A 20,492-nucleotide genomic window follows, 5' to 3' on the forward strand; every position below is an offset into this window, starting at 1 on the left:
GGAAGCATGTAGAACCCAGCGCCATTTGGCATTTTCAGTTATAAGCAGAAAAGCGGCGAACGGGGATGTTACGGCGAATGTCTCTGTATACACGTGCTGTGTCATTATCCATTACATGCTGTATCTTTCTTCAAACTGAAACTGAATTTATAAGTTTGTCCGTGTGGCCTCGCTCGATGCTGGATACGAGTTCCGAGTTCGATGTGATATGATATATTTTTTTAGCGGTGGATTTAGGGTGGGGTGGGGGGAGGGACTTGCACTCGCCTACACATGTGTCAAATAATTTAAACATCATCTGGCATAAATGGAAAACCATAGTCAACTGCATTTCAAACGGTAGAACCCAACAACACTTCGCCATCATCTTCACAAACTTCAGGAAACGGTTCTGCTAAGAACACAATTATGTAACAGCAACTCACTGTAGTCTTCCGCGACAGCATATCTTTCCCCTAAAACCAAGGTTCCATTCCTGCTAAATTACGTTACAGAACCCCGTCGCCCTTCGTACAGCCTCCACCACCCATTGAACTGCAATCTCCGGACCCTTCCTGAGGTCTTTTATGAACGTGATGCCCCTCCATCACTCTCACACAGCCAGAAATTGGTCTCATTTGATCAGAGAGTGTGTACCTCGTGCTACAAGATCCACTGTTAGTTTCTTCGACCGCTGTAACGGCACAACTTCATAGGAAGTGGTAGGCAAGAGAGTCTTGTGTGTAATTCTGCTCCAAATGAGCACACGATTAATCTCTCTTTATTTAGAAAGAGGGCGGAAAGGATCGGTGTTTTAGTTCCTCAGAAATTACTGACTTGGAGCGATGCATTTTTTTTATCAGGCGTTGGACATCATCATCGTATCTCTGCCGTGATTCCAACGCAAATTCTAGCAAACTGGGCTATGTCCCGCTGCCGGTGAAACCCTAAGACAGTACGCGCCGATACAGTATTCAAGGGACGAGTCAGTCATTATCCTGTACCTCATGTGTCGAGACCCTAAAGACTGGTTGCACTCAATACCTGCCTTTCCATCTCTTTTATCTCTACCTCCACTTCATATCGCTCTATCCTATTCAATTGAGCCATGCTGGCCGATTAATTTTCGGTTTGGTGAGCTTAAAATAATACTGGTCTCTCTCTGAATGGATTTTTTTTTCAATGAGGAAACAATTCTTACAGCGGCGCTTTTTTGTTCCAGTGGAGTCTTCTATAGAGAATGAACATTAAAACTCTCGCAATTTTCTAAACGTGTGGACTGAATGCGCCATGCAAGTGATTCTTTGCTGCTGGTAGCTTTGTTAGTGACAACTGCGAAAGTTACCACACGATAAAATTTGAAAAAGGGTAACGAGCAATAATAACTGTAATAACGTAACATGCTAATTCTCGGGATAATAAATACTTGTTAGGGGGCTAGAGTGCTGTAGTTTAATACTGACGTTGCTGAAGCGATTGTTAAATCCCAGCACACAAATTGGCACGGATCCATTTATAGTCAGCTTAATAAAATATCATAGCCTCTCGCAGGGGATTACCTGTGGGACAGTGGCAGGACAGAGCTGTTTCGGTGTAATTACGGACACTACATTCTGTTGTCAATTGTTCGTATTAAATAACGACTTTAATTTCGACAACGCGCGGTCTGTATCATTGTAATACTGTCTATTGTTTCCATTGTTAATTCCACAAATTGTACCTCCATTAGTTTCTATGAATACCAGATATGATGTGTTTTTCTAAAATAAAAGCAATTCTGAACACATTGTTAACAGCGTTTGCAGATAATATTATATCCATCTCAATCTGTACTTCATTTTACTTATTTGTATGTTGAACTAAGTGATAGCAGATGTAAGTTAGTACTACACTGCCGAGTGAAATTATTATGACCTCTCACTAGATATGACGACCGTAAGGCGTAGCTTATGATACAGATCATATGTCGTTCACTGGCGAAGTAACTGTAACGACGATGACGTGTCTTTACACTGCCATTGGTAATGGAAGCAATTCGTCAGAGTTGACAAAAGCGGCTGTCATCGGACGTCGGGGCTAGGCAGTTGTATTTCTGAAACTACTAAGAAGCTGAATTTTTAATATACGCCTACAAGAAAGAATATTGTGTGCCGGCCGGGGTGGCCGAGTGGTTCTAGGCGCTACAGTGTGGAACTGTGCGACCGCTACGGTCGCAGGTTGTTCTAGGCGCTACAGTCTGGAACTGTGCGACCGCTACGGTCGCAGGTTCGAATCCTGCCTCGGGTATGGATGTGTGTGATGTCCTTAGGTTAGTTAGGTTTAAGTAGTTCTAAGTTCTAGGGGACTGATGACCTCAAAAGTTAAGTCCAATAGTGTTCAGAGCCATTTGAACCAAGAATATTGTGAGTGGAAAATGTCATTATGAACAACCGTTCCTCAAGCAATCAAGACAGAATGCACCTGACGGCCGTGGTGAACTTTCATGGCTCCCAGAATCCTGGTTCTTAACTCAGATGAATATGCTTTCGGACCGCCTCGTTCATTGTTTTCCGTATGTGAACTTCAGACCAAAGCGGCGCTAGAACCAGAGGGGCCCATCAGCACCTGACCGAATTTCTTCTAGAAAGACAAGATTTTACGCCTGGACCGTTCTTCAATGTATGTCTTCTTTTTATTGTGTCTTTGCTCCACATCGGTGCAGAGTCGGCATGGTTATTGACGGATTTTCCTTAATGTTTGCGAATCGTGTAATTGAGGGACGACTTGGGTACCAGCCCCGTATTCTTCTAGTGGTGTGTGGAAAACCGCATAAAAACCCACATCTCGGTCGGCTGGCGCACCTCCCCGTCCCGGAATCGGCGCTTTAACACGTACAGATATCCGGGTGGATACCGTTGTGAGATGTATATATTCACCACAATCGCTGTTTCCCTATTTTGCCTTTTTCAAGTGGTAGGTGAAAGAACATAAATTGCTAAAATACCAGTTCAATTTTAAGATTACATTTTATACTCAAAACATTTTCAGAAAAATATTTTTAAATAAATTATAAATCTTCCTACCTATGAAGTGCGTCAATGCATCGTTTCTTTTACTAGGACACTGTCCTCGCGTCTACAGTGTTTACCTAACCTCTCAGTATAATAAGGCAGGAGTCATTGCCATGTGTATAAACGAACATAGTTCTTAACTAAAATGAGAACATTGTGCGAAACCGGACGTCTACGCTTGAATTCAATGAAAATCTTGTAAATATATTGCTTTCTGCGATAATTGTTATCGAATACATATTAATACGAATAATACGAATTTCACATAATTTCCAAAGTGCGTCCTCCAAGTGTGGCATTTGTCAGCTAAGCTAAAGTTCTTTTACACAAGTGCTTTCGATTCAGTGAAATGCTGCGTTCCTTTGTACAAATGGCGAAAACTGTTATCTCATTATGACACGAAAACTCTGTAGTCACGAAAAGAGCGATGCATTGGTGCACTTCATAGTTAGGTAGGAGGAGTTGTAATTTTGTTTTTAGAAAATATTCTTTAACCCATTATGTTGTTACAGCTGTCGTTTGAGAATGGCATAACAGATAGATATAGCGACGTGGTGAACACTGACATTTAAGAGTAGTTCAGACAGGCAATGTCGTCCTTACTGAAACACAACATAATTGTTTAAATTGTTTATACGAGTAATACGAGTAAACAGAAAATAACTGAATCACTTCCAGCTAGTCTAGCTGAAGTTTATTCTCCAAATTTTGGTTACTCTGAATACTATCACTTCGTCGTAATAATAATACGAGGGTTTCCCAGAAAGCAATACATGGCATTTTTTTTTCTCTGCCGAAAACAACGCCACGAATGCGAAACGTTAGGTATGTATTATTTGAAATCTCCTGAATGAGCGTGCCAAGTTTCCATCATTTCCGACTGGTAGCGTAGCTGCAGGACAGTTTCAAAATGGCTTCTGTTAGTGATGTACGTTACAAGCAACGTGCCTTCATTGAATTTCTCACTGCAGAGAAATAAACTGTGTGGAATATTCACAAACGCTTGTGCAAAGTACTGTTAGCCGCTGGGCACGGATGGTGAGGTCATCAGAAGGCGGTTCGGCGGAGCTCCATGATTTGCAGTGGTCGGAGAAACCATCCACGCCTGTCACACCTGACATGTTGCAGCAAGCAGATGTTTGGGCCATTAAAGGGTCCCATTCGGGAAAACAGTTTGAGGACGATGAGGAGGTGATTCACACAGTGAAGCACTGGCTCCGCCACCAGGACAGGGATTGGTAACGACAGGGCATACACGCTTTCGTTTCGCGCTCGAGGAAGGCCATAGAACGGAATGGAGATTACGTGGAAAAATAGGGTGTGTAGATAAAACATCATACTTTCGTGTCTATAAATCTTATTATGTTTAATAAAGGATTGCTGAACAAAAAAAATGCGGTGCTTTACTTTCTGGGCAATCTTCGTGTAATAGCTTACTGTGGATTTAGCTTCTCAGTGTTTATTGTACTTTGTGATCGTTACAGCCTTAGACCTATTTCAGGTGGACAGGGAAATCGGAAGGAATCTGCTGTGTTGATGCAGAAACCATTCCATCAGTCTCGTAAAGTGAATCACGCAAACGACGGGTCATCCATTTTCTCGTTGATTACATTGGTGTTTAAAGCCGTGCACTGCAACGAACACGTCTGATGTTCCGCTGTAATGAGCGGACGGAGAACACCAAAAATTAATGCCGACAGTGTGTTAGAAAAAGCAGGGTTTGTAGGGCTACTTATAGTGGTCCAGTTCCTCTGTTCGTTCACTCAATATTCCAGCACCTTGCATTCGATTGAATATATCCTGACAGAATTTAACAGTAGCATATAATGGGAAATACGGTAAAGTATAGTCTCTCAGATATTAAGTGTTTGTCTATGGCAGTTGTGTCGATGCAGAAGAAAATAATAGGTCAGTTAAAGAGAAAAAGTGTGGAACTCAAACTCTTTCCTTTTATTTGTCACATACAGGCAAAATTACCGATCGTCAGTTATGTTATATGAACCAATAACATTGAACATCCATTCGTCCGAACTCGCTGGAAAATAGTAATGAAGCTAGCCTTGTTCGTAACGCTTTTTTGGTCCTTCGGTGCGTTGAGAGAGAGGGTCCGGACACACGAGAGCGAGATCACGATTCAGAGTTTAGGTGGCGGATTAGGAAATGGGAGATTCATTACTTTCATTAGAGTGCTCTCGACAGTCGGTAGTTTTCCAGCCCTCGGCGTTTGCGTAGTATTCCGCAGGGGGCGATAGGATGCTGCTTAGTCGTGCGTGCAGCAGCTGCCCGTGCCTCGCGTCCGCTGCCCGTTGGCTCATCCGTTTATCTCAATAAATGTCGCTCCCCCGCGTGGCACTGTGCAACCATTAACGAAATTAGTCGCGGAATTTTCTGTTTCTCCCCCGTTGCACATTACTCATTCAGCTTGTACATCTAACCTTATTTATCCCTGATTGAAATTTTTTTAATCTACTCACACTCTCTCCAAATGGTAAAACTCATTTAAATCTTGTAATTATAATTTATTTTGCCCAGCACATCTTCCCCCCAGAGACTTGCCATACGTAACAGCTGATTTATTCTACTGTCCTATAGCCCTCTTTCGTTGCAGTTTGTCAGAAAGGCCAATGTGCCTACCTCGTCTTTCTCCCTCCCTCCCTCCCTCTCTCTCTCTCTCTCTCTCTCTCTCTCTCTCTCTCTCTCTCTCTCTCTCTCTCTTTCTCTCTCTTTCTCCAGCCCGTTCATTGAACACCTAAAACGGTCGACTATGGGAAATAATTTGTGTTGTTGCAAATTTTTGTGTGGTGATAGGAAGGAGAACAATGAATACCATACAAAAAATCCTGACGGGTGAGGTGTGAGAGGCGGGGGCTGCCTTTGACAGTCACTTTTATACACTTATCTTTAATATCTCGCAAACCACGTACTCTGGCGAAAACGTAACCCAGTTTATTACATTAAACTTACTCTAAAACAGGTCCTATTGACGTTTTCTCTAGGACCAATAATTCGTTAGCAGAGAGTGAGAGAATATTGAAAATATCGCGCATGCGCAGTAGCTTAGCTGGTTTCTGTAGGCCACTTTGCGGTTCAAAAAATGGTTCAAATGGCTCTGAGCACTATGGGACTTAACTTCTGAGGTCATCAGTCCCGTAGACTTAGAACTACTTAAACCTGACTAACCTAAGGACATCACACACATCCATACCAGAGGCAGGATTCGAACCAGCGACCGTAGCGGTCGCATCGGTTCCAGACTGTAGCGCCTAGAACCGCTCGGCCACACCGGCCGGCCCCACTTTGTGGTACTTTCCCGACTTGACGGACAACAAGTAACCCATATCAAATAATATATCTCGATTTTCTCTACATCACTGTGGTGTACTGTAAACAATTGCCTGTATATACAACGTTTCCTGGAGGAATGGTAAATATTCAGTGATGTAAAAGGAACGATCTTATGAAGATTTTTCTTCAAATGGACATATTCCCGAATGGTTTCAGAGATGTGCCTTACCCATCCACTCTCACTACGTTTTATTCTAACCCAACCTACTCCGTTGCTTTCAAACCCTTTGCTCGCGATGTCTTCCTGCGTTGAACGCGCGTTGGTTAAAATGCCACACATCTGCACCAATGAAGAACGGGTATAGTTAAGTTTACGACGCCTGCATCGGTTAACTGTGTTTGTACAGTCTTTGGCTAAAATGCCGCACATCTACATTAACGAAGTATATACGGGTATGTTTTATGTTTACGGCTTCTGCAATAGTAGTGTTCCTACTGCTGTCGAAGAATACCGTCGGCTGTTTCCAGCACGTCAAATTCCTGATCGTAGAGTGTTTGCCAGAGTTTTCAGCACAGACATGTATGTGTTAAAAATCAGTATTTTCTAAGTGCTACTTTGAGAAACGAATACTGTAATTTCTATTAACAGTTGGATGCTCTCCCACTCTTTCCCAGTTTAAATGTAGCTGTAATTTGACATAGACTCGTAAACCTCAGTAGCTACAAAGGTAATTAATTCCCGTGATTACACTAAGCAGACATGAACAGACAGTATCTTAAAAGTCAAATTTCCCTACCTTTAGAATGCCATTTGCTTCACATATTTAAGAACTTTGTCTTCCAAAATGTCAGATCCCTTCACCTGGCCTTCACATAGCAACCTGTTACTATTAAGAAATCAATCTGTAACTTTTATGTCTTTTGTGTGACTAATGATTAGTAGTCGCTTTCTGTCCTGCATTTCTTGACATCCTGTACAGTATACCACAATGTTTATTAACGGATGTAACGTAGATTCCTTTAGAAAATATTATAGATTTCCACCAACGTTTACCATTATACAGGTAATCTGTAACCTCTCGTTTCATTCATTAACAGTACTGAACTCGGACTAAGTTTAAATCCCAAGAGTTTAATCTTGGCCTTTATTTTCAGCATGAAATCTAAGAATATTTTTTTCGTTCTATCACTTGAATAAGTGCAGTGTTATGTTAAATATATGCGCAACAAATAAACTAATAGAAGCTGTTGTATAGGTCCGCATCTTGCATTGTCAGATCTTTTTTATGTGGAATTCGCTTCCACTAAGAACATCGAAACCTATAGATGTACTAATCGCTGTTTGTTAATCTTTGGATTAGTTTTAAAACGATTTGTCTAAATAATTACATCCATAAATGTTCTACACACACACACACACACACACACACACACACACACACACACACACACACACACACACAGTGTGTGTGTGATACGTTGTTAGAATGTGGTGTGAACTGATTTAAAGAACCCAGATGCAGATATATTCTTTCCATGCGCAAAAAAACAGAGTGATACGGATTACCAGACGTGCGCATTCGGTCACAGTGACATAATATCCAGCTCTCCGGATACCATCATTCCTAGTATTTGAACTTCACGGATGGCGAACATTAAAAGTACTATCAATGACCATACTATTCATTTTAGTTTCTCTTTTCGTTGTGTTATACATAATACGACAAAATATAGTATTAATGGTCGGATTAGTTTATTTTTGATCGAATATCTCTTTCTCAATAGCTTTTTGACCGCAGAAATTGCTGCATACAGTCAGAACGGGAAATTGCCAGCCGAATTGTCAACCTCACTCGAACGTTCAGTCGCTATCGTGATACACAGAATTTTCAAGCTCTGCCTTGTCGTGGTCTTCTGTAGCCATCAAATACCATTGATGACCACTGCCTACGAACTATGGGTGGCAGGTACGCCAGGGAGAATACAACAGACCTGCTGGCTTTCTTTCTGGAGGCAAGTGTGGGAGGGCTGTGCCGATCTAGACAATACGCAGCCGTCTCAACACTATCAGTTTAGTCTTTGAGTAACCATTGCGAGAGTGCAGGGTGACTTGTGATGATAGTCGTACAAGAGCGTGGAGGAGGCTAGATTTCAATGCATCTCTCTGGCATTGAATGCAGCGCCGTATCTCGGATTTAGAATCATGCGCAGGCACGTGTTGATATGACACGTTCGCCAGGCGATACTCTGTCCAAATTGTATATTATTAGGTTGCTAGGTGGCAATAGAAATAATTTCAGGCTATTTTCAGATGGTGTAGTTACGCATGACGGAATGTTTTTGATAATTGTCGTATATCCAACCAAATCTGGGCATAAGATAATCCTCTTGCTGAGATTTGGATTTAGCTCTGAGAGAAGACGAATATAAAATTCTTCATGTCATCAAACTTAAAAATTCAGTGACATTCCCCATACAGTTTATCACTAGTGGGCTCTGTAATGTCATACAATTACCAGCGAGCTACAGTTCTTGTCAATATGTGACGTGAAAAAACCACACTGGCGCAGCAGGTGTTAAATCATAGTTTAGACTTAGATTTATTATTCGGATATTGAAAAACTTCAGTTTATACGCCAAAGATGATTATAAAAAACACGTGCTGAGCCTCTGTTATTGTGTTAGAAACCCATAAGAAGATTTGGAAATGTGGACATCAGAAGTTTACCGCTAACCATGTAGTCGTATACTAATAGATTTTTTGTCCTTTCTTATGGACATTACCTGTCATTTATTCACTTTTAAAGAGGGCTGAAATTCAGTGCTCTGAAATTTCAATATACGAAACAATTTATCATGTCGGCTCAGTAGCACTGTTAAAGTTGTTCACTGACAGTAATGTCGTCTACAGGACAGTACAGCATTGTCGCTGGGTTACCGTAAGGAAACACAGAAAGCCTTGGACAAAATTTCCACGTAGTGTAATTAATGAAAGCTCTTTAAATGTGAATAAGTGTAAAATAATGCCTACATAAAAGAGAGGGAACCCGATAGATCCTACTGCAAGACGTGGAGAACATATTGAGCACGTCATATCGGGTATGTTCAGGGGTACTATAGATCGTATTCAGTGTTCGGTATTTTTCAAAGTATTACATGTACAGTTATAAATGAATCGTGAATCGAACAGTAAAGTCACTGAGTTTGCATTCCGTCCGCCAGCTGAACTTACAGCTTCAGTTTTGTATCACATTGCGCAAAGCACTTGAAGATGAACAGTTCGCCTCCAAGCTGATACTCAGCGACGAAGCAGTTTTCCATTTATCTGGAAAGGTTAATCACCACAATTTCAGAGCGAGCGGCACTGAAAATCCTCATGAAATTTGTGGAGCATAAACGAGATTGTGCAAAGGTTAATGTTTTGTGTGCAGTCTCACAGATGAAGCTGTAGTGAACGGTTTCCTTCTGCGAGAAGACCGTGTCGAATACCTCTTACCTTGGCATGTTGTCGTCGTGGTTGTTTCCACAACTGCCTGTTGACTGCGAGAATTTCATCTTCCAACAAAACGGGCATCTCCTGATTGGAGCATCTGTGTTCCTCGCTACCTAAACGACGAGTTTCCGCGTCGTTGGGGTTGGGCTTAGTGGTGAAGACGATATGGCTGTGTTGCCTTGGCCGCTCAAATCGCCTGACCATACGCCTTGTGACGTTTTCCTTTGGGCGTACTGCCAAGAACACTGGAACAGCTCAGAGAATACATCAAGTTAGTTAGTTAGTTAGTTAGTTAGTTAGTTTCATGTTCCGTGGATCATTTTGTTTGTAACGGGAAACAAACTGACGCTTTCCGCCGACCGACACTGGACCCTCCAGCTACACAATGCATAAAACAAATTGAAAAATCTACAGAAACACCAGAGAAAATGCACCTGTCGCCTGTTAAGAGAGATAGCCTGTGTACACATATGTGAATTAGGGAGTTGGTAATTTCTCCCCACCATCTTTTAAACGTTATAGTAATACAAATTCTTCTACAGACTAGCAGGAGTTGGCAAGAAGAAACTTTTTCAGTTTGTTTTGAAATTTTAGCTTTCTGTCTGTCAGACATTTTATTTCTCTGGGTAAGTGATCAAAAATTTTAGTTGCAGCATTGTGCATCCCTTTTTGTGTTGAATGTAATATTCACGTGCAGTAACGTATGTCATTTTTCCTTCTGGCATCTGGTACCTCAATCATTGACTGGATTTTGCTACACAAGGCATCGAACGAACTTGACTACTGCTTGGACGTGTGACCAGAGGGGCACTCATAGAACAATGGTAGAATTAAAAATGCTAACTTGGTGAATTTACCGTTCTATTAATGCATCAGTCATATTTGCTCACGTAATACTTCCAGAAGTGTAGAGCTTTGAAAACTAATAATCATTTATAGTAGCCTTGTATTTAGGGATAATACTAAGAAGCGATACCAAATGGAATAACCGCATGGAATCAGTATTAGGGCAGATGAATGGAAGACTTATACTTGCAGGAATGGTTTTGGGAACTGTAGTGCACCCGAAAAAGAAATAGCATACAAAATATTAGTGTGATCAGTTCTAGAATGTTGTTCCAGTTTTTGGAGTCCTCATCAACTAGGCATAACACTAGGCATCGAGGGAATTCACACACTTTTCTAGGATCTTAACCGGCCATTATTGTCCATGCGCCGGCAGGGTAGCCGCGCGGTCTTAGGCGCCTTGTCACGATCCGCGCGGTTCCCCCCGTCGGATATTCGATTCCTCCCTCGGGAATGGGTGTGTGTCTTGTCCTTAGCGTAAGTTAGTTTAAGTACTGTGTAAGCCTAGGGACCGATGGCCTCAGCAGTTTGGTCCCATAGTAACTCACCACAAAATTTCCAATTTCCAAATAGTCCGTGCGAAAGTGTAACAGAAAAGCTTGGAAGAAAGACCACATCGTTCCCGAGGAACACTGTTGGGTTGTATTTATAGAACCCAATTCGGAGAAGAATAAGCGACCATTAGCATGCTGTCCCATCGTAAATATCGTGTGGGGCCCATGAGAATGAGATAAGAGAGGTTATGGCGCCGACAAAGGCATGCTGCTAGTCAATTCTCCCTCACTCAATAAGCGAATGGAATAAACAGTCACTAATATCAGTACGAAGTACCCTACGTCACGCACTGCATAAGGAATGCCGGACATTTGCCACGCCGGACATTTGCCACGCCGGACATTTGCCACACTTGCCCCTTCGCCAGGTAGCGATCCCTCAGGTAAGGGACGCCCTTCCTCGTACTACTTCTGTCCGCTTTCAAACCGCCGTCGCCACATCTTACTCGATACAATCAGTACGTAAGGGACCTTCTTCTTCGACATCGTGGCCAAATACAGAGCTTCTTTTCTGAAAACGACAGCAATACCGACAATTATGGCAGTATGTAATTAGTTCTGCCAAGTATAAATATAGATTCCTCTGTCTGTACGGTAGCTTTCTTTGACGCTTACTAATTGCGATAGAAACAGTCCATCGCCATGGGAGCAACAACAAAGGAACGATGTAAAGAGAATGCGAATGTACGCTAATCACTTCTTTTTGATCACTGAATTTGTGCCTACTTTAATTACTACAACTGAATGCCCAAAAGACAAGGAAATAAGAAATGGGTATGTGAATGTTTGAAAAGAAGAACGACATACTCCCATTAATTTAGTCTCTAAAATGCGATATCCCTTGCGGCGAAACATTAGTTAATAAAGTGTAACGGACAATGTTCAAAACATGACTGAAAATACGTTCACTAAATAGAGATAAGAACATCTATGGTTGACATGTGCCGGCCGGAATGGCCGAGCGGTTCTAGGCGCTACAGTCTGGAGCCGCGCGACCGCTACGGTCGCAGGTTCGAATCCTGCCTCGGGCATGGATGTGTGAGATGTCCTTGGGTTAGTTAGGTTTAAGTAGTTCTAAGTTCTAGGGGACTGATGACCTCAGATGTTAAGTCCCATAGTGCTCAGAGCCATTTGAACCATTTTTTGAGTCTCATCACAAATAGGTACCCTAGTCATACAATTATAATTGGCAGCGACTTCAATCTACCTTCCGTATGTTGACAAAAAATACATTTTCAGACCCATATTGTAGATAAAAAACAATCTCCGTAATTGTTCTAAATGCTTTTTTAAAAATTATTTTGAAGAATTAGTTCACGAGGCCATTCAAATTGTAAATGGTTACGATAACACACTTGACCTAGCCACAAATAATCCTGAGCATCAAGACGGATACAGGGATTAGTGAACACACAGTCGTAGCGAGGCTCAATTCCGTAACAAAGAAATTCACCAAAACTAAACGCGAAATATATCTATTTACAAAAGCAACTTAAAATTCGTTTGACGTCTTTCTAAGAGACAGTCTGACCCAACGCTTCGGAGCAGGTAAAATCGTGGCAAATGTCCGCACACCTGCAGAACTGCTTGCGCAGTGTGTGTTTAGGTGTATGTAGTAAACGGTAGATGCTCGGTGTGCTGACAGGAGGAAGTCATTCCCTTCACACTGACTCACCGAGCCGTGCAGATTTGGCCGGGACAAGTTTGTAACGGGAATAAGTAATCAGGGCGGAGCGCCCTCCGTGTGGGGGAATCCATTTCCAGGCGCCCCGCGCCGGCGGAAGGTAAACAAACCCGACAGTCGCGACCTCGGCGGTTCGCGGCGCGGAGCGAAGAGCTCCTGTTGCCGCGGAACGCCAAGTTGCTCTGCAGAGGACAGAGGAGGGGGGGGGGGGGGGACGAACTTGGGCCAGCAGTGGCGCGGGGCTTATTGAAGGCGCAGCCGGCCAGATTGGTTCTGAGCCCAGATAACTTTTAATGCTGCTGCCGGTGTAAAAGAAGGGGGCGGCGGCGCGCAGGAGCGGGCGCGAGTGAAAGTTAATGGGTTATCTGTCAGGGCGCCGGACAAGGGGTTTAATAAATTGCGGGGAAAATGAGGTTAGGGGCGGACGCTGACAGGCGCTGAGAAAGGAGTGCCCGGGGGCTGCTCGGCCGCCAATTTGGGGGAGGAATCTGCGGTGGAGAGAAGCGGGGGTGGGTGGGGAGCGGCAGAACCCTCCGTCTGGCCGCGCGCTCTGCGTCTAGTTCCCCCGTGTCCACACACAGTCGCAGACCGAGGCGCGAGAAAGCGTTCCGTGCTCCTCGTTGTCGCACCGTTCCGTTTCCAACCACAAAGAGATATGCGAGATTAACTTCTCTTTGTGGTGCCCATGATGGTTGTTTACATATTTGAGCAGGGATAGTGACATCTCTGAAGAGTCAAAGGGACGTTTGTATTCCTTTCTGCCTGCTTCATTTACTCCATGTATATATTTTCACCTTTCGTCAGTTAAGTTCAATATATCTTCTGTTAGCCAAGGATTTCTACTAGCCTTCGTCTTTTTATTTATTTGAACCTCTTCTGCCTTCACTATTTCATCTCTCAAAGCTACCCATTCTTCTTCCACTGTATTTCTTTCCCCCATTCTTGTCAGTCGTTCCCTAATGCTCTCTCTGAAACTCTCTACGACCTCTGGTACTTTCAATTTATCCAAGTCCCATCTCCTTACATTCCCACCTTTTTGCAGCTTCTTCAGTTTTAATCTACAGTTCATAACCAATAGATTGTGGAGAGAGTCCACATCTGCCCCTGGAAATGTCTTACAATTTAAAATCTGGTTCCCAAATCTCTGTCTTACCATTACATAATCTATCTGAAGCCTTCCAGTGTCTGACAGCCTCTTCCACGTATACAACCTTCTTTCATGATTCTTAAACCAAGTGTTAGCTGTGATTAAGTTATTCCGTGTGCAAAATTCTATCAGGTGGCTTCCTCTTTCATTCCATACCTCCATTCCATATTCACCTACTACTTTTCCTTCTCTTCCTTTTCCTACTGTGGAATTTGTCACCCACGACTATTAAATTTTCGTCTCCCTTTACTATCTGAATAATTTCTTTCATCTCAACATACATTTCTTCAATATCTAAGTCATCTGCGGAGCTAGTTCGCATATAAACTTGTACTGCTGTGGTAGGCGTGGGCTTCGTGTCTATCTTGGCTACAGTAATGCGTTCACTATGCTGTTCGTAGTGGCTTACCCTATTTTTTTTTATTCATTATTAAACCTACTCCTGCATTACCCCTATTTGGTTTTGTATTTATAACCCTGTATTCACTTGACCATAAGTCTTGTGTCTCCTGCCTCCAAACGTAACTAATTCCCATTGTATCTAACTTTAACCTATCCATTTCCCCTTTAAATTTTCTAACCTACATCCCCAATTATAGGAGTGGACATTCCACGCTCCGACCCATAGAACGCCAGTTTAGTTTCTTCTGATAACGACGTTCTCCTGAGTAGTCCCCGCCCAGAGATCCGAATGGGGGACTATTTTGCCTCCGCAATATTTTACGAAAGAGGACGATATCATCATTTAACCATACAGTAAAGCTGCATTCCCTCGGGAAAAACTACGGCTGTAGTTTCCCGTTGCTTTCAGCCGTTCGCAGTACCAGCACAGCAAGGCCGTTTTGGTTAATGTTACAAGGCCAGATCAGTCAATCATCCAGACTGTTGCCCCTGCAACTACTGAAAAGACTGCTGCCCTTCTTCAGGAACCACACGTTTGTCCAGCCTCTCATTTAATACCCCTCTGTTGTGGTTGCACCTACAGTACGGTTGTCTGGATCGCTGAGGCACGCAAGCCTCGCCAGCAACGGCAGGGTCCATGGTTCATGGCGGGGAGGGGGGGGGGGGGGAGGGTTGAACTAACCCTTATGTACTCACAAATTACAAATTATTGTCATGCCATCGAAGTTGCTACATTATTGAATGAAATGATAATTAAATGGACACCCTAGCTGCAAACAGGCGTTGATGAACTTCATTGGGGACATGTTGAAAATGTGTGCCCCGACCGGGACTCGAACCCGGGATCTCCTGCTTACATGGCAGACGCTGTATCCATCTGAGCCACCCCGGGCACAGAGGATAGTGCGTCTGCAGGGACTTTTCCCTTGCACGCTCCCCGTGAATTGAATATGTAACGCTGTCAAACTGAGCATAGTGCTGACCCCTCGCCCCCCCTTCTCTCTCTCTCTCTCTCTCTCTCTCTCTCTCTCTCTCTCTCCGCCCCATCCCCTCTCCCCCCCTCCCCCCCTCCCCCCTCCCCCCCCCTCTGTCCGCCCTCCCCCCTCTCATGCGCACGCACACACACACTCCACTGCGCAAGGCTCTTTGGCGTCTCTCGTCGGCAGTCCCCGGAGGCTACGAAGTTGGCGGCGTGGCGCAGGTGTGTGACAGCCGACGCAGACACAGACACAGCCAAGGCGCCGCGTGAATTTTCCTTGGACTGCGGTTGCGGCCGGCGCGACTGGGGGCATTAAACAGAGCGCGAGGCGGCATACTGATGGCGGCGCCCAACTTGGCACCCGCGTCACGAACGCTTCCGCTCCCGGACACATCGGCGCACTCTCTCTCTCTCTCTCTCTCTCTCTCTCTCTCTCTCTCTCTGTGTGTGTGTGTGTGTGTGTGTGTGTGTGTGTGTGAGTGAGTGTGTGCGCGCCCGCCGGTGTGAGCAGGTCGATCTAGATTCCTAGCCAGCTGTCGACTCCTTCGGACCAGGTGTGAAACAGTAAAAGGTCTCCTGCCGATCTCCTGGCTTGTATGAATTCACTACCTCTCTCATCCTATAAGTGCTTAAAAACACATAAGGAGTGGAAGGTTTTGTTTGAATTGTACAGAATCGAGACCGCAGTTGTAAGAGTTGAAAGGCTGTTGCTGAGTAGGGCAGCGTTGTGGCTAACCATCGATGATTTTTTTTCTGTACGTTAGCAGACAGTAAAGGAAACCACGGACAAATTTGAAAAGGGAATTAAAGTTCAGGGAGAACATTTAAAAACTTTGCCGATGACGTTGTAATTCTGTCAGAGACGGCAAAGAACTTGGAAATGCAGTTGAATTGAGTGGATATGCTGTGAAGGAGAGACTATAATATGAATCACAACAAAAGTAAAACAAGTGTAATGTAATGTTGTCGATTTAGATTCAGTGGTATGGATAGAATTAGATTAGGAAACGAGGCACGAAAAGTACTACAAGAGTTTTACTATATCGGCATCAAAATAACTGATGATCGAAGTAAAAGACATATAAAAGGCAGTCTGGCAGACTAGGAAAATAATTTCTGAAAAAGAGAAGTTTCGTAACATCGAATATACACTAATGGCCATTAAAATTGCTACGCAAAGAAGAAAGGCAGATCATAAACGGGTATTCATTGGACAAATATATTATACTAGAACTGACATGTGATAACATTTTCACGCGATTTGGGTGCATAGATCCTGAGAAATCGGTACCCAGAACAACCACCTCTAGCCGTAATAACGGCCTTGATACGCCTGGGCATTGAGTCAAACAGAGCTGGGATGGGGTGAACAGATACAGCTGCCCATGCTTCAACACGATACCATAGTTCATCAAGAGTAGTGACTGGCGTATTGTGATGAGCCAGTTGCTCGGCCACCACTGACCAGACGTTTTCAATTGGTGAGAGACCTGGAGAATGGTCCGGCCAGGGCAGCAGTCGAACATTTTCTGTATCCAGAAAGGCCCGTACAGGACCTGCACCATGTGGTCGTGCATTATCCTGCTGAAATGTAGGATTTCGCAGGGATCGAATGAAGGGTAGAGCCACGGGTCGTAACACATCTAAAATGTGACGTCCACTGTTCAAAGTGCCATCAATGCGAACAAGAGGTGACCCAGACGTGTAACCAGTGGAACCCCATACTATCACGCCGGGTGATACGCCAGTATGGCGATGACGAATACACGCTTCCAATGTGCGTTCACCACGATGTCGCCAAACACGGATGCAACCATCTTGATGCTGCATACAGAACCTGCATTCACCCGAAAAAATGACGTTTTGCCATTCGTGTACCCAGGTTCGTCGTTGAGTACACCACCGCAGGCGCTCCTATCTGTGATGCAGCGTCGAGAGTAACCGCAGTCATGGTCTCCGAGCTGATTGTCCATGCTGCTGCAAACGGCGTCGAACTGTTCGTGCAGATGGTTGTTGTCTTGCAAACGTCTCCATCTGTTGACTCAGGGATCGAGACGTGGCTGCACGATTCGTTACAGTCGTGCGGATAGATGCCTGTCATCTCGAATGCTAGTGATACGAGGCCGTTGGGATCCAGCACTGCGTTCCGTATTACCCTCCTGAACCCACCGATTCCACATTCTGCTAACAGTCATTGGATCTCGACCAACACGAGCAGCACTGTCGCGATACGATAAACCGCGATCGCGATAGGTTACTGTCCGACCTTTATCAAAGTGGGAAACGTGATGGTCCGCATTTCTCTTTCTTACTCGAGGCATCACAACAACGTTTCACCAGTCAACGCCGGGCAACTGCTGTTTGTGTATGAGAAATCGGTTGGAAACTTTCCTCGTGTCATTGAATCGCATTTAGAAGAAATAAAATTATGATAAATGTAGAGGAAAATATGAGATCGGTTGATAGCGCACATCCAGGGTTATCTGGATATCGTCAGTAGAGTAAGGGAGGGAAGAGTGAGTTGTCAAAGGAACCCGAGAGTCACGCCCTGCCTGTATTCCTGCCAACCAAATATGAAACAGAGGTTCATGCGATCTGGAGTGCATCGGAACAGGTGAGGCGTACTCAACCTAAGAAATTCCTCATCTTTTGTCATTCGCTAAGTGTACTTCAAGGCAGCCAGCGCCTGAACCTCTGTAGAAAACCCACTGAAGTTAATCTAGAACACGCTCCTTCACCTACAACATCTAGACAAAGTCACGTTGGGATTCGGAGCACGAAATTAGTTGATGCTGCAGTCAATGAGGCTTGTACAGTAGACTACGTATTGTGACACAGGGTGAAGTCCACCTACATTTACTGTTCTCATTGAGGCCAAGCATCATGCACCATGTGGAGGGTAGATGACTGGAACTGAATTACAATAAGGTGCAGTAAGAAAAGCTACTACCCAGCAGTGTAGTAGCTGATCCTAGCCGCAGAGATCAGATGGAGGACTGTAATTGGCCTCCACGTTGTAAATTGTCCCGTTACGCATAGATTTCTTCTACTGTGAAAGGATGTCACCAGTTTGCGGCGGTTGTGACATACGCCTATTTGTACGCGGCCTATTGACAGAGCGCGCCAAGTTTCCTACTGAAGGGGCAGCGTATAGCCTTTATTAGGATATGCATTCTGTTTTGAGCGATGACATTAAAGCGGTAAAGTACTTAATCAAATTCTGTTTGACTACCCAGCTCTTAGATCAAGTCTTGGAAAGGATTACTTGGTTAATTACTTTGACTGGTTCTGACAGCCAGCCATTATAATTTCCCACTTTCGAGTTGTTTATACCATTAGCATTACCTTCTTGTGGAGTGAGCCTTTTTGCTGACTTTCGTTGTTTACTTATTAATAATTATTATATTACTAGTGTTATAACTGTATTTCGCCTGTTTATTTTTCTGTGAAAGTTCTCCAATATACTCAAAATTATTTGTGTGCAAGCGCTGAAAACCATACTGCCCTGAATTGCTAAAATACTTTTATAATAATGTCCATTCCCCCCCATGAACCATGAACCTTCCCGTCTGTTGGGTGGCTTACGTGCCTCGTCGGTACAGATTGCCCTGCAGTAACTTTGAGGATTGCCGATGACATTGTAATTCTATCAGAGGCCGCAAAAGACTTGGAAGAGCAGTTGAACGGAACGGACAGAATCTTGAAAGGAGAATATACGATGATGACCAACAAAACCAAAACAAGAACAATGGAACGAAAAATCAGATGATGCTGAGGGAATTAGATTAGAGAACCGGACTCTGAAAGTAGTAGATTAGTTTCGCTATTTGTGCAGGAAAGTAACTGATGATGGCCGAAGCAGAGAGGATATAAAATGTAGACAGGCAATGGCAAGGAAAGCGTTTCAGAAGAAGAGAAATTTGTTAACATCGAGTATAGATTCAAGTGTCAGCAACCCTTTTCTGAAAGTATTTGTCTGGAGTGTAGCCATGTATGGAAGTGAAACAGGGACGATAAACAGTTTGGACAAAAAAATAATAGAAACTTTCCAAATGTGGTGCTACAGAAGAATGTTGAAAATTACATGGATAGGTCACGTAACTAATGGCGAGGTACTGGACAGAATTGGGGTCGTGTGACTAGGGCCTCCCGTCGGGTAGACCTTTCCCCGGGTGCAAGTCTTTCGATTTGACACCACTTCGGCGACTTGCGCGTCGATGGGGATGAAATGATGATGATTAGGACAACACAACACCCAGTCCCGGAGCGGAGAAACTCTCCGACCCAGCCGGGAATCGAACCCGGGCCCTTAGGATTGACATTCTGTCGCGCTGACCACTCAGCTACCGGGGGGCGGACAGAATTGGGGTGACAAAATATTTGTGACACAGCTTGACCAAATGAAGGGATCGATTGATAGGAGACACTCTGAGACATAAAAGGATTACCAATATAGTACTGAAAGGAAGCACGGGGAATAAAAATCGTAGAGGAAGTACAGTTAGAGGGTTCAGAACGATGTAGGTTGCGGTAGTTATTCGAAGATGAAGAGGCTCGCATAGGATAGGGTAGCATGGAGAGCTGCATCAAACCAGTCTTCGGACTGAAGACAACGTACAGTGTTGAAATCTCCTTTCGGACGGGTGATAAGTAAGGCTTCTCTGCCTGACGACCCTTCGTTTGGTTGTGCAGGTGCAAGGAGCCAAACAAGTACGACGTGGCGAACCTGCCGCCGACGGCGGTGATCATCTGCTTCCACAACGAGGCGTGGTCGGTGCTGCTGCGCACCGTACACTCTGTGCTCGACAGGTCGCCGGAGCACCTCATCAAGGAGATCATCCTGGTCGACGACTTCTCCGACATGCGTGAGTACACAGCCTGCGCGCTTGCCAAATGGAGCGGGCTGGAACAAGTGCTGCCGAGTCATTGACTATTTCGAGCAATCTGTACAAAGGCATTGCGGCTGTAATCAGTGGTCTTCATAGGCGGCGACGAAACAGAGTTGTGTCACGCGTGAGCAGCCTGCTGTAAATTCTCAGCGTCAGCCGTAATGAACAACCTGAGCAATATTTT

The 20,492-nt window shown here is 44.2% G+C and overlaps 1 protein-coding gene across 3 annotated transcripts in view; it reads left to right on the top strand.

Annotated features, from left to right (window-relative positions):
• Positions 1-20,492, top strand: part of LOC126175042 (putative polypeptide N-acetylgalactosaminyltransferase 9) — a 554,784-nt gene that overhangs the window by 434,303 nt on the left and 99,989 nt on the right. For all 3 annotated transcript variants that reach the window (XM_049921547.1, XM_049921546.1, XM_049921548.1), the window contains one exon: positions 20,112-20,284. In XM_049921547.1, coding sequence (XP_049777504.1) covers positions 20,112-20,284 — 173 coding nt within the window. The remainder of the gene's footprint in view (positions 1-20,111; positions 20,285-20,492) is intronic.

Source organism: Schistocerca cancellata, chromosome 3 (assembly GCF_023864275.1).
Source record: "Schistocerca cancellata isolate TAMUIC-IGC-003103 chromosome 3, iqSchCanc2.1, whole genome shotgun sequence".
Taxonomy (NCBI): Eukaryota; Metazoa; Arthropoda; class Insecta; order Orthoptera; family Acrididae; genus Schistocerca; species Schistocerca cancellata.